The sequence below is a fragment of the Manis javanica genome, chromosome 6 (assembly GCF_040802235.1).
Source record: "Manis javanica isolate MJ-LG chromosome 6, MJ_LKY, whole genome shotgun sequence".
In the NCBI taxonomy this organism is placed as follows: Eukaryota; Metazoa; Chordata; class Mammalia; order Pholidota; family Manidae; genus Manis; species Manis javanica.
In genome coordinates, this window is record NC_133161.1 from 142,624,581 (window position 1) to 142,637,209 (window position 12,629).

The following is a 12,629-nucleotide window of genomic DNA, read 5'->3' on the forward strand; positions in this document are numbered from 1 at the left end:
TCTCAAATGCTAAGTTCCTATGGAGCAGATCATTCCTGTAGAGGGGTGTCAATCATTCGTTTGTTCATTCAGTATATTTACTGGGCAGCCACTATCCTCACCTGGACATGTCTGTGTCCATACTCACCAGGCAGGTTCTGGTTGTGACTGGCTTCCTGGGTACATCTCCCTACAGGGGGACATGGTACTGGCCATGCTAACATTCTAAACGACAGGACTATTTCCTGTGATGATTTAAAAATGGGCATTATCTTGATGCCTGTCAAGTCTCGTGAGTTTGGTTAAAGTCCATTTGCCCACAGGAGATGAACGCACTGATGTGTGTTGACAAGTCATCTAAGTTTGAAACCTCCAGGCTAGGCCATACCAGGTAAATACTCCCAGGTGGTAGGTGTCCCTTGGGATTTCTCTGAGTGCAATGTGTTGGACTGTGTTCTTTATGACACTGAATGGTGACAGGAGACAGTGTGGCACAATGATACAGAACAGGATCTGGGGTCAGAAGTACCTGGCATCGAAGGCTGGTTTTGCCATTTACTCTCTGGTTTCCTCTAAGCAAGTTACTGAGCCTCTCAGAGCCTCTGTTTCCTCATCTACAAAATAGGGTAACACTTCAGTTTCATTTGGACTCAATATTTAAACAAAAGCAGCAAGAAGATCTGTTCAATTAAAAGCAGCTGCCCCCCTCCAGTTCCCACCCCCTCTCCAGTCCGGACTTACAAGTCCATCTGCCACTCATTTGCTCATCAGAGAAACGTGCAGTTTCTTCCCAGGACTTCCCTGCTCACGGAAACCTCTTAAAAGTGCTCTTTGACACACAGCTTGTCATACAACAGCGCATTCTTCTCTTAGATCTGAAAATTGCCTTCTTAGCAAATTGCCTCTCAGCAAAATGTAGCTACAGCTGTAAGGGAGCCTCTTTCGTCACTGCGCCTGTGGAATAATTCTATTTACTTCAAAACCACCATCACAAACATCTCCCACTCCTCAGTCAACACAAAGACATCGTGTTCTGCAAGGACCCACCACCCGAGACCAGCTTGTTAAGAATGAAATTGTTCCGGATCTCAGTGTTTTCTCATCTAGGAAATAAACATATTTTTAAAACACACACCTCAAATGGTGTTTGGAGACCTGTAGGAACCGTCTTTACTGCACTCCACAACTCAAGACGTGCATAGAAAGAGGATTTTCAAAGCAGTGTTTTCTTGACCCAGTTAAATTTTTATTTGGTGAAAAAGTTGACATTGAAATTATCTTAAAATTGTGCAACGATATAGTAAAATCTTCAGCATAAATCAGGGATTTGGGAAACGTATCAAGGCAACTGAAATCATAAATACCTAATCTCACTTGGGAGAGAAACAAGTGTGCAGTGTTTCACTTTTAAATAAGAGCAGAGTAGGCTTTCATTTTGCTACAAATACTTCTGATTTTTGCCTAAGGTTTCTAGTAATTCATAACAAGAGTCTTTCAGTGAGAAATGACATGGAATATCCGAGAGCAGTGTTCCACTTCGGCACTCATAGTTAGTTGCTCCATTTGAGCTAATACACATGAAACTAACACCATTCTTGAGTTACTTGGCCCTGATGATTTAATTCATAATATGGCTGCTCAAAATGACTGGGTGGAAATAAATACACAACCTATCCTCCCTCAACCCATGTTCAGCGGTGGTACCCGTCCTGAAACCATGCGTCTTGTCCACATACCCAACACTCCATATCTCTTGCTATCTACTCCATATCTCAGTCTTGCATAGAAAGTAGTCTATATAAACTTAATGCACTGGCTTTTATTACACAAAAATTGTACCTGAAAGGCAGCACACACTCCAGTTAAGAAAAGTAACATAATAGGAATGTCAAGATACAATCCCAATACAAGTGGAGATTCCGCACAGAGTTTTAGAGTCAGTTCCTAAGATCAATGTGGGGGTGGTATTCGGTTTGCTTCCATCTCTCGGTCCCTGTTCTGAGGGACCTCCCAACTCTTTGCCCAAAGAAGAAAACAATCTTCTCAGGGATTCACCATGACTCTCTTCATAGGAAAAGGACCCACCTAACAGAGCAGGGTGTGGTTTTTACCCTTAAGGAAGTGCAGAGAATATCATCTTACTAGGTGAATTGACCACCGGGTGGACATTTGAAGGCAGGATTCTCCACGGGGAAATGGGTGATTATCCATGAGAACGTCACCCATACCTTCAGTCTCTCTGGTTCCCCCCAAAAGGCCACTGGCTTGAGAATGGTTACATTCCTTCCACTGCTGAGTTATAAAAATCTAGCGGGCCACAGCAAGGGCAAGAGGGAACATGCAGCTTTGTGAATTGTGCCTGTCCCACCGTAATATCCCCGGTGATGCTCCCAGAGATGGATGCCCAGGAACCACTCATACCCAAGTCAGGCGTGTCACCCAGTTACCCAGCACTGAACTATTTGCCCAGGCTGCCAGGGCGGCCAGGAGTTACTGGAGCTTCTCAGCTGTCTGGAGACAGGTCTGCCCAGCCATGGATTTTCCCTGGGATCCTCTGCAGAGCTCTTCTCTCCTCTCACCCACACGGACCCAGGTCTCATAGAGCTTGAGGGGCGTTCAGTACATACATGGGCAAAACTGGCTTCCAGAGAACATCAGTACACAATCCCCCTGGCCTGCCAAATTTTAGCAGTCCATTCGTGGTCCATCATGGGCCCCCATGGATGTGGGCTTCTGACATTCCCATAGACCCTGGGAGAGAGTAAACACTTTTTCCCGTGCAATGTGAACTTCTGCGGTGGCATTTCCAGCGAGGTGCAAAAGCCCCTTCTTCACAAACAGCCAGGGGCTCCGACTGGTCACAGTGAAGACAATTATCCGGTCACCGTCACAGGCTGTGTGTAGTTTTTGTTTTCATTTCTTACTGTCCCTCCGACCTCTGGACTCTTGCAGACAGCATAAATACATTAGAACCCACAAAGCTATGCAGAGGGAGGTAAGAGTGTGTGCTTCAAAAGTTCATAAAAATATACAATTTACACATAGCTGCATCTATCTAGCTTCATCTTCAGGAACATAGCTCTTCTGTTTATATAAAATACTCTAGTCCTAAATGGCTGCTTCTTCTCAAACAGCACAGTGGCATTTTCCAAGGAGACGGGTAATGGCCGGTCTATACAGTACTGTGCACTAAGCATTGGGAGGCACTGGGAGCTGGAACTGGATGCTCAGAAACATCTCACGTTGCCAACTGGAGACATATGCTCCGTAAAAGGCTTGCCCATGGAGTAATTCAAAATAAAGTCTCAGAGCCTTTTAGGTCAGCTTTTACAAATGCCACCAAGAAGTTGGCAGAAAAAGAAAAGAAGAAAACACACTTTGTAGTGGTTCAGTGAAATGACTCGCCTCCCACCAGATTGTTAATCTTTCAGTGACTTAAAGGGCCTGTTAAAGGGGAGGTTGGTAGGGCTTGCGGTTTTGAGTAGAACTCCAAGGTATTACCCAAGACAAAGCTAAAGTAAATTCCACTCTTTAAAAAAACTACAAAGGAAGCAGAAAGCAAGACAGAATAGGTGGAAGGGGCCTCATCATTACCACCACTTGTTAAAATACGATGGAGCCTTACCCATACAACACACTACAGTTTAAAATACTCCTCAGCCCCCCTCCAAAAAAACTTTTTAAACTAAAACATTTAATTGGCTCTTTGTTTTCCAAAAAAATCACTAGATAGAATGAAACTATATTATCACCCAAAGAATGATACTTTCGGTTAAAAGAAAGCAAACACTTGGGAGGTGATGCGTGGCATCTGAGAGGAGACAGGGTTTTTACAAAGCTTGCATATAAAGGACATGCATTCCGAAGCCTGACTGTGGAATGCACCCAGAGCTCACTGCCTCCTGGCTTGGAAGGAGTTCTGCAGTGAGGTTTGCACAGTAGGGGTCACAATGATGCTGGACATTGGTGCCTCCAACACTCACTCTACAAGGGGGGCTGAGGGGGCATTGGTTCCGTACTGGATTCCACATACTTATCAAGTGCCCATGATTTGAATACGGGTCGGCATTTAAAGGCAGAAAAGGAAAAGGCCAGTTTATCTTACAGAGAGAAGAAACTCTAAGGTTGCCACTACCATCAACTGGACTGAATGGCCTCAAATTTGTAGATGTCCTGTATCTCCCTAAGAGTGAAGAGCATCTAGCATCTCCTCTTTAAACTGGCAGGGGTGCAGGCGAGCGGAATGGGAGAAAAGACAAAAAGAGAAGGCACTGACCCAATTCAAAATGACTGCATATATCAGTACAGTAAAAGGACAGTAAGCGGCCACCTCAACACACATACAGAACTTCACACTCAATATTCCTCAGTGGTTAAGTAAAAGCAAACAATCGAAAAAGGAAGAATTAGGTACTACGTTGGCCAGTGTATGTATCATGGCACAGATCTAGAACCCTCTGCCACAACCGGACTAAGTTTTTGCAAGGATGAGGACACCAGTCATAAAGCAGTGTTAGCATTTTGTAGCTTGAAAAGCTACACCTTGTACAGAGGCGCATACAGTAAGGTTCCATCGATTAATGTAAGAGACGGGGCTGTGGCTTGCAGGGCGTCCCAAGCTGCAGCTCTGTGTAACTGAAATCGAGCAATGACTCAATGCACCCTCCTGCCAAATACCATTATAGGACACACAGTGAGTAAAAATGGATTGTTTCTGGAATGGCAACAAAACTGCTCCTGTTCTCCACCCCTCAACCTCACAGGCGAGGGGCCCTTAACATGTGTGGTGTCAGATGATCCCTAAAACCTTGCCTTCTACAGAGTCTTAATAAATTAACAAAATAACATAAAAGAACCTTCCCCCATAATACACCCACACACTCTCATCTCAACTAACCCCAAACAAAATTTAAAATCCGAGCACACTTCCAGAGAGGAGGGATTTCCATCCATCACTCTTTCTTGAACTTATTAAATATATTTCTGTGTCTTAGAAAAATAAAAAGAATGTCCAATATAATGAACCCAAATTATCTCACAGACTTAAAAGCATGCCCAGCAAGCACAGCCCTGTAAGACCACATGAATATCAAGTCAAAGCAATTTGGTTACTCAAATCAGCCTGGTTTGAAGTTCACAGCTAATCACTCCAAAGTTTACTGGTTCCTTTCTTTCCTTTTTTTTTTTTTGTTTGTTTTTGGCCCATATAAAAATAACATATTGCAACTCAAAGTGCATCTTTTAAAATAAACCATCAACTCTCTTTATCAAATAAAATATTTACACCATTTGGTTTCTAGTGAGGAAAGCTCTCTCAGGCTATCACCATCGGGACGTCATCTGAAAATCCAGTTATCATAGGAGCATCTTCATCATCCTCCCCTAAAGGCAAAACAGCCAGTCAGTGGTGGGTCCATTGCACTCTGACCCACCCTCACCTGCCACCTCTCTGCCCCAGGTGCCCCCACCCCGATGACAAGCTGCCGCTGGTCATATCAGCACCACAGACAGCCGGGCATGATTACACGTGCTGAAGACCAGCCCTGCTTCTCTCTGACCCTCCTCGGTCACCTTCTCCCCATCAATAGATGGCCCAGCTTATTTCAGTGGCAGCTTAAACTTAACCAAGTAAGAAAAGTAAGTCATTTGGGAAGGAGAATCTTACTACCTACCCGAAGTCCAATTTAGGTTATCGTCTTAGGTTCCTTAATTTGAGGTTTCTATACCCTATGTTAGCGCAGGGAGTTCTCTGCCTGATTTCTCTTTGAACCCACACTGCTCTGAGGAAAAGGATCTGAGAGGGGGCTTTCAGCACTTTGAGGACAGCTCCCTAGACTCGTGGTTGTCCCCTGGTGACCCCTGGTACAATTCTGTGCAAGTCAGCGCTGATGTGCACTCAGTGGTTAACTGCATGGCACCACAGCAGGCCGACTCCTTTTGGCCCCAATTACAGAAGTAAAGAGCCCACCCCATTCATACAAGGCTGTCCAAGAACTTGTACTAAAGCGAGAAAGGAAACTGAGAAGAAAAGGGGACAGAGCTAATATCAAATGATCGGTGAACAGGAACGCTTGAGTATCTTTATAAACATTAAAAAAAAAAAAAAGCGTTTACAGAAGAAATAAATAGGTAAGCCCACATTCAGCAGTCTGGGTTTGGGGAAGGCCCCATTACACACCCATTTCATTATATCAAGTAGTCTAGCTGCTCTGCCAGCACTCAGCAGTGTGAGCACGCAGACGTTTATAAAAGAAATCTGTCCTCCGTTTTTCCCAGGTCACGTGCTGTCAGTACATAGAAGAATGGCAGGTGAGACTGCCCTGGCCATGGGAAAGAGAAATGGCAGGACAGAAAGGGGTTCCGTCCAGCAGGTTGGGAAGTCATGACTGTGCATTCTGACCGGGATGTCCAGCGGTGTCACCCTCCAGGCCTGTGCAAGTGAGAGGGAGGCTGGAAATTCTTGAGGATCTGCCCATACCTGGGAGTACCCAAACCCCAGGGCCTCTCTACCCTTCCTATACAAGGCGAGCTCCCACCAGTTCTTCCACAAAGCTGCTTCCCTTCCTGGGCCAGAACCACGCCAGGGCTCCAACTAGTTTAAGCCAAGGCAGTAGCTCCTCCAGTGTCAAAAGATGAGCTTAAAGCAGGTGTTTCCTGATCACGTCCCTGGTGTTGTGGGGGTCTGCCCTGGGAGGAAGAAGCCCAGCCCTGGGCCACTTACCCAGGTCGTCGCCTGAGGAGAAGATGGCCGAGCCCAGCCTGGAGCTGTAGTGGCTGTTGGCAAAGGCCGTGAAGCTGCTCTGCAGCCTCCGATGCTTCGCGTACAGGACGGCAAACCCCACGCCCAGACTAAGCAGTATCAGAAACAGGATGGGCACCACCACAGCAGCAACATCAGTAGATCCGCCAGCCTGAGATGCAGACGCATCCACGCCTGCAGAGGCAAGATGCCAACCAGTGAGCCTCCTCCGTGAGGGCAGAACGGACCCCGGAACCCCTCGGTCCCACCCACCAGAGCAGCCAGGAGTTTGCAACAGCCACTCAAACCGCCTGCCTGGTGTGACACGCTCCCACACACACGTGACGCCTGAATGTTTCCCGGCACGTTGCATGAGCTGAGAGACCACAGGCCTTGTGCATGCAAATGCGGTAATTGCATTAGGCTCTAATCACTGCCTTGTTGGCTATTGAGATAATCTCTTGGAAGGGAGACCTTTGTTGGGGTATCAACATCGATTTCATTAGCATTATTACTTAAGACCACTTGCTTGCCTTCCATAAGAGGATGTGAAATCAGACCACTAATTAACGAGATTGCAATTATTTCCCCCTACTTGGCACCAAAGTCACTCTGAACTGCAACTACCTGAAGCTCCATTAAGTGATACAAACGAGATTCCTTTACTGCAATACTGACTTAACAGCTCATGAAGTTTTATGAGGTTTTTTTTACTTAAACAGAGAGAGAGAGAATCTTTCCATAGACATTTAACATTTTTAAAAAGCTCTTTGCAAAGCCATTTAGGTGTGTGTAACCAGCAGTGATGCCCCCTTCTCACTGTCTTAAACAAATACTAGCTAGCTTCATGACGATGTACTGCTACATGTGTCCCAACAGGGCTCTAGGGCAAAGCCCTCCCCTTGTCGGGTTAGGGCCAGTCTTCCTGGAAGAGGCAGACGTTAAAGTCTATCCCTGCTGGGAAAAATCTGAGTCTGAGGCAGGGAAATGGGACTTGGGAGTCAGTTGTCCCAGGTGCAGGGTGGTGTGGGTCAGGCCCCTGCCTGGTGGGGAGAGCTCAATAACTACCCACCAGGGATGCATCCTGACACCATAACCCAGAAAAATGGGCCATACAGCAGCCATTTCTTGTAAGCCTAATAGAATAATTATGCATGTCTTTAATTTCATTACTGAATTACCTGGAAAAACCTCTAGTAAAATCTTATTTCATGCAGCCAAACTAACCTCAACTGTGAAGGTCAAAATTAGGGGAATGCTCTGGGTGGGAGCAGTTAAGAAGGAGCCAGCGTGGCACAGGCAACAGGAACGAGTGAGCTGCTGGCCCCCACCCCACTGCCAAGGGGACAGCAAACGTCAAGGGGCAGGACGTGGACTGAGAGGTCTGAGAGATTCTTTCTGCTGGACAATCTGGGTTTTATAAAGGCAGCTAGCAGGTGACCTGACAGTAGTTCTTCCCGAAGTCTATTTCTCAGTTGCTAATTGGTTTTACTTAAAAAGGAGGCTTACTTGGGAAACACTAGGTTAACAAGAGTTCTGTTGTTTGTTTTCTGTAGGACTTTCCCTGAGCCTCTAATATGCTATGATTCTCCAAAGAGATGTGTCATGCAAGGCTTCCCCCTTTTAGAGAGCTGCCACGGGTGTTTCCCCAGAACACACCCTGGGAAGCATGACAAGACAGGACACACAACAACTCTTAACACGTGGTTTTGACTTGAGCACTGGTTGGCTCTTGGCTGGGAGTAAATGGAACTACAAAGGTCAGTAGCAAAATGACTGTGGAAATCCAGACCAAGCTACTGTGATAGAAGCAGAATTTCAGTGTAATGGCGGGTTCCTCTCCCGTGCCATCAGCTGGCCCAACGACGAGATCTGTGAGTGTCTGTAAGACAGAGTCGCCGAGCCAGATTCGGGTTCTGATCTGAGGCTGACAGTAAGATGGGGAGGAGGAAAGCTGTAACGTCAGTTACTCCATGACAGGGCGATACCGGCTGACACAGAGAACCGCTGGGAATAGTAACTCGCTGGAGGCCCTGAAAAGTCCTACAACAAAACAGAACTCTTATTAACCCAGTGTTTCCCAATTAAAATTCCCTTCTGAAACAAAACCTACTAGCCTTCCCTTTTTTTGCACTTTACATTCAGAATGTGGCCACCGAGTAACCCCGGCTCCTCACACCATGAGTGGTTTGGGACTTATTTATAAACAAATCAGTGCCTGAAAAAACTGATGCAAAATGATTTGCTTCTGAACTGAGAGAATATTTTAAATGCATTTAGAAAGACACCTGTTCATCCAGCCATGCTACATCCCTGACGTAGTTCCCTAGAACTGAAGGTGCAGCCGGAAAGCGTTTAGCACCTTACCAGACCCCACGTCGTCATACAGCAGGACAGCAGGCTCCCCACAAATCTGGCTGCCAAAAAGGCATCTTGCTTGGACGGTGAAAGTGTAATTATGACCCAGTTTCAGATTGGAGATTTTAAAGAAATTGTCGGTGGTATTCCCAAGGTAAGCTGTGATATTCATCGCACTATCAAACATGCGTATCTCATAGCCCTGAAAACAAACACAGCAGAGATGGCTCACGAAGTTAAAGAAGGAATCTTGCAGCGTCTATTACTGGTGCCACCCTTACGGGAGCTCCTTATTACAGGCTTTCATAGATGCTAAAGCCTTTTGGGTTTCTTACCAGATCTTCTGCATTATCGCTGAGATGCAGAATTCAGAAAATGGTCATTTCCCCACCCCCGATGTCTCTGAGAACTACCACGCCCACTTATGAGCTGCAGAGTGGAAATGAAAGTGCAGCCCTAATAAAAGCTGTTTAACAAGTATCTCAGATATGCAAAGTTCTGGTCAGCAGTTCTACCTGCCACATACAATAGTAAATGTCACACATCTGGACAATTCAGCTCTAGTCTGCTGTCATAGGAATGGACTAATAATAAAACCAGGTGGCAGTGGGCTCCAGCAATGGAGTAGGAAAAGGGAACTGGCATTAGAAAAGATGGGGTGCTTGTCCTTAGAACAGTGTGTGGGGACTCCATGGCCTGCCCGTGGCTCCCTTCCTATCTCGGCGCTTTCTCTTCTTCCAAACCCCACACCACCCTGGCCTGGGTGTAAACATCTCAGCGGGCTCAGGCCCCTACTCCCTGGAGGAGAGTGTAAAATAAGCTTCCTTCCTCAGACTGGCTCAGCAAGTGTCCCTCTCGGGGCAGCCCTGACGCGGCATAATGACTGGGGTTAGGAAGGACTACTAGACTTCTCCGCTGATCCCCGAGTGTCCCAGTGTCAAGGACACTGACACCCACCCCACCAGCACCAGAGGAAGACCTTGGGTCCTATTTCGATCCACGTATCAGGCCCCAATGCACACTCGTGGTCTCTGGGTCCCCATTCCGCCGAGCCATCTATTCTCTGAGCTCACTGTCAGGGGGAGGGAAGGACACGCCATGCTAACGCCAAGCCCCCCCACCGGGAATGGAATACTGAGCTGCATCCCCACCTAAAATCTGGGCTTCTGTCCCCCAGGAAGGCTACCCCAATGTCAACCGGCGGCCAAACAGGGTCTCCTAATACCATCTTCCTGGAATCCCACCCCTGCCTTCTTCTTTACAAATTAACATTTATTATTTTCGATCTAACACATATTTGGCGTAGAAGGTTTGCAAATACATGAAGGTATAAAGAAAAAAAATTTAAGTGACCCATGTCAACCATCTGTAATTTATTTAACCAGTCTTCTTCTGCTGGGTATTGAGGTCGTTTCCTCTTTCTTGCTATTATCAATGAATGAAACGACTCTGACCCTCCTTGTACAGGAATTCTTTGTGCACATTGTTTCCTTGGAGTACAATTCTAAGAGAATTGCTGGGTCAAAGGGTGTGCACACTTGTAAGGGTGCAGATCATCTTACCAGTACATATTCCCAGGTTGAACCAATTCATAGAGCGCTAATCTCCCCAACCATTACTCATACTGGGACTACCCCCCACCCCAAAACTTTGCCAATTTAACGTGAAAGTGTCATCCCTTTTACTAGTGAGGCTGAACTTCGCTGACGGGTGCTGGCGTTTTTTACTGCTTACCTCTACCTTTTTCAAACTGAGACTATTTCTGTTTCTGAATTGATATGAAAGCTTTCCTTACATTTGAGTAGTTTGACCATTTCTATATCACAGTTGTGACAGTTGTGAGAACCTCCAAATTTTAATTTCTCTTTGCTTCTGGTTTTACACTGTGACCAGGTGGCACCTGGGATTGGAAGGTAGGGGGGGAAGTTCGCTGTCGACACTCAACCTCAAAGTTACTGCAGCTGATGTATGGTGTCTCTCCTTAGCTCAGGCTTCCCAACGAGGAGATCAACCTACTCCATTCAAAATCTTATCCACCCTTGAGTGTCAAATCTATTCCAAAGTGTCACTTTCCTCCTCCTCCTACTTCCTGTTGAGTCATTTGTTAACAAAATAAAACAAAAAAAAAGTGTTTTCCGTATGTCAGAGGGTTATCTTCAAGGACTGCCGGCTCCTTGGAATTTCACTGGAAAGGAACTGATGAGATGGCAGGTTGAGGGTGCAGCTCGGCCCGGGCACTAGGTCCAAAGCCTTGCCCTGGGACTCTCTGGGAAAGATGGGCCCCCTTGGTTCTGATGCCAAGCCCCCTCCAACTTCAGGAGGCACAGAGAAGGCTTCTGCCCATTTCCCTGTCTTTCTAGGAAAGACAAGCCCAGGAATGACAAGTGCCTAGGGCAGAGCCTCTCATCTTTAATGGGCAGTATAAACGTTTCACTAATTAACAATCCCACACAAAACGGTCCCTGAACTCTCAAGGTCCCTGCCCCACTCTTTCTTTTTTACTCTCTAGCCAGCAGGCTGTGAACAGGCTCATCTCTAAAATAGCATTTCAATTAGATTCCCAGAGTCACTGAGAATGGGGGAGCAACTCACCCTGCTTTCATTAAAATGCTTTTCCTTCAAAGCTAGACTTTTCCAAAACAGAAGAACGTGGTCATTTTCTGTTATGATTTTTAAGGCATCGGGTGCTGATAATGAAACTGAAAATTAAAGATGAAATAGGATGCAGTTAGTTCCTGTACATTTGAGTCCGTTTTCTTGACTGTCAGAGGGAGATTAAATAATGCTGCCCTTAAAGGGTTAGGTTAATGAGGAAATGAAACACATATACTGCTTAATACACAGCCTAGCAGGTGGTAGACATTCTTTACTGGCATCTTTTGTTGTTGTTATAATACGTTTAGCCAAGAAATCTGGACAATATCTAACTCAGACCCAAGGATGGGCCAAAAATACATGCGTTGGAAGAGGAAGGGATGGGAAGGGAGGGACCATGGCTGAAGCCAGCCCAGGCTACTTCTGGTTCCAGTCCACTTTCCTGTCCCACTTAGTCCCCCGAGGAGCCTCAGAGCTCAGCGAGGGGCTAGGGAGCTGTGCCTGCAGACAGAGCCCAGGGGCGATCATGGTGTCCGCCCGGGGCCCAGGGCTCACACTGCCAGCCCAACTGGGCTGAGCCTCCGTTACTGACACCTGACACTGCTGCTGTCCAAATAACTGAGCCCACTACCAGTCCTCTGACCTTGAACCTCACTGCTGAGCCAGCTGTGGGCTGGCAGCAAGTCCCCCTTGAATCCACTGGCCAGTTATTGGTCTCCCTCCTTCTCTACATGTCATCTTGCCCCAAGGAACCGCTGTGACTTCCGTCCAGGCATCCCGCCGCAGTGCTTAGTTTTAGTGGAAAATGCAGTTTTATTCCCTAACTCTCTACCTCTTCTCCCCTAGAAACATCAAAACCAGCTGGGGGAGAGGAGAGGAAAGTGACAGAGAATGGGAAAGCCTGCGGTGCCCTCTGCACACTGCCGCCCAGACGCCGGAGCCCCGCCCCCGCTCTGCC

General features: G+C 46.7%; 1 protein-coding gene across 3 annotated transcripts in view; it reads right to left on the bottom strand.

Moving 5' to 3' along the window:
• Nucleotides 1-1,203: 1,203 nt before the first annotated feature.
• Nucleotides 1,204-12,629, bottom strand: part of SORL1 (sortilin related receptor 1) — a 136,407-nt gene continuing 124,981 nt past the window's right edge. The window contains exons 45-49 of one of the 3 annotated variants that reach the window (XM_073239591.1): nucleotides 11,669-11,775; nucleotides 9,086-9,278; nucleotides 6,701-6,913; nucleotides 5,264-5,361; nucleotides 1,204-2,960 (exon numbers count right to left, since the gene is read on the bottom strand). In XM_073239591.1, coding sequence (XP_073095692.1) covers nucleotides 5,294-5,361; nucleotides 6,701-6,913; nucleotides 9,086-9,278; nucleotides 11,669-11,775 — 581 coding nt within the window. In that variant the 3' untranslated portion in view covers nucleotides 1,204-2,960; nucleotides 5,264-5,293. Of the gene's footprint in view, nucleotides 5,362-6,700; nucleotides 6,914-9,085; nucleotides 9,279-11,668; nucleotides 11,776-12,629 lie in introns of all 3 variants that reach the window. The other 2 variants (XM_036992685.2, XR_005054275.2) reach the window with 2 other exon arrangements.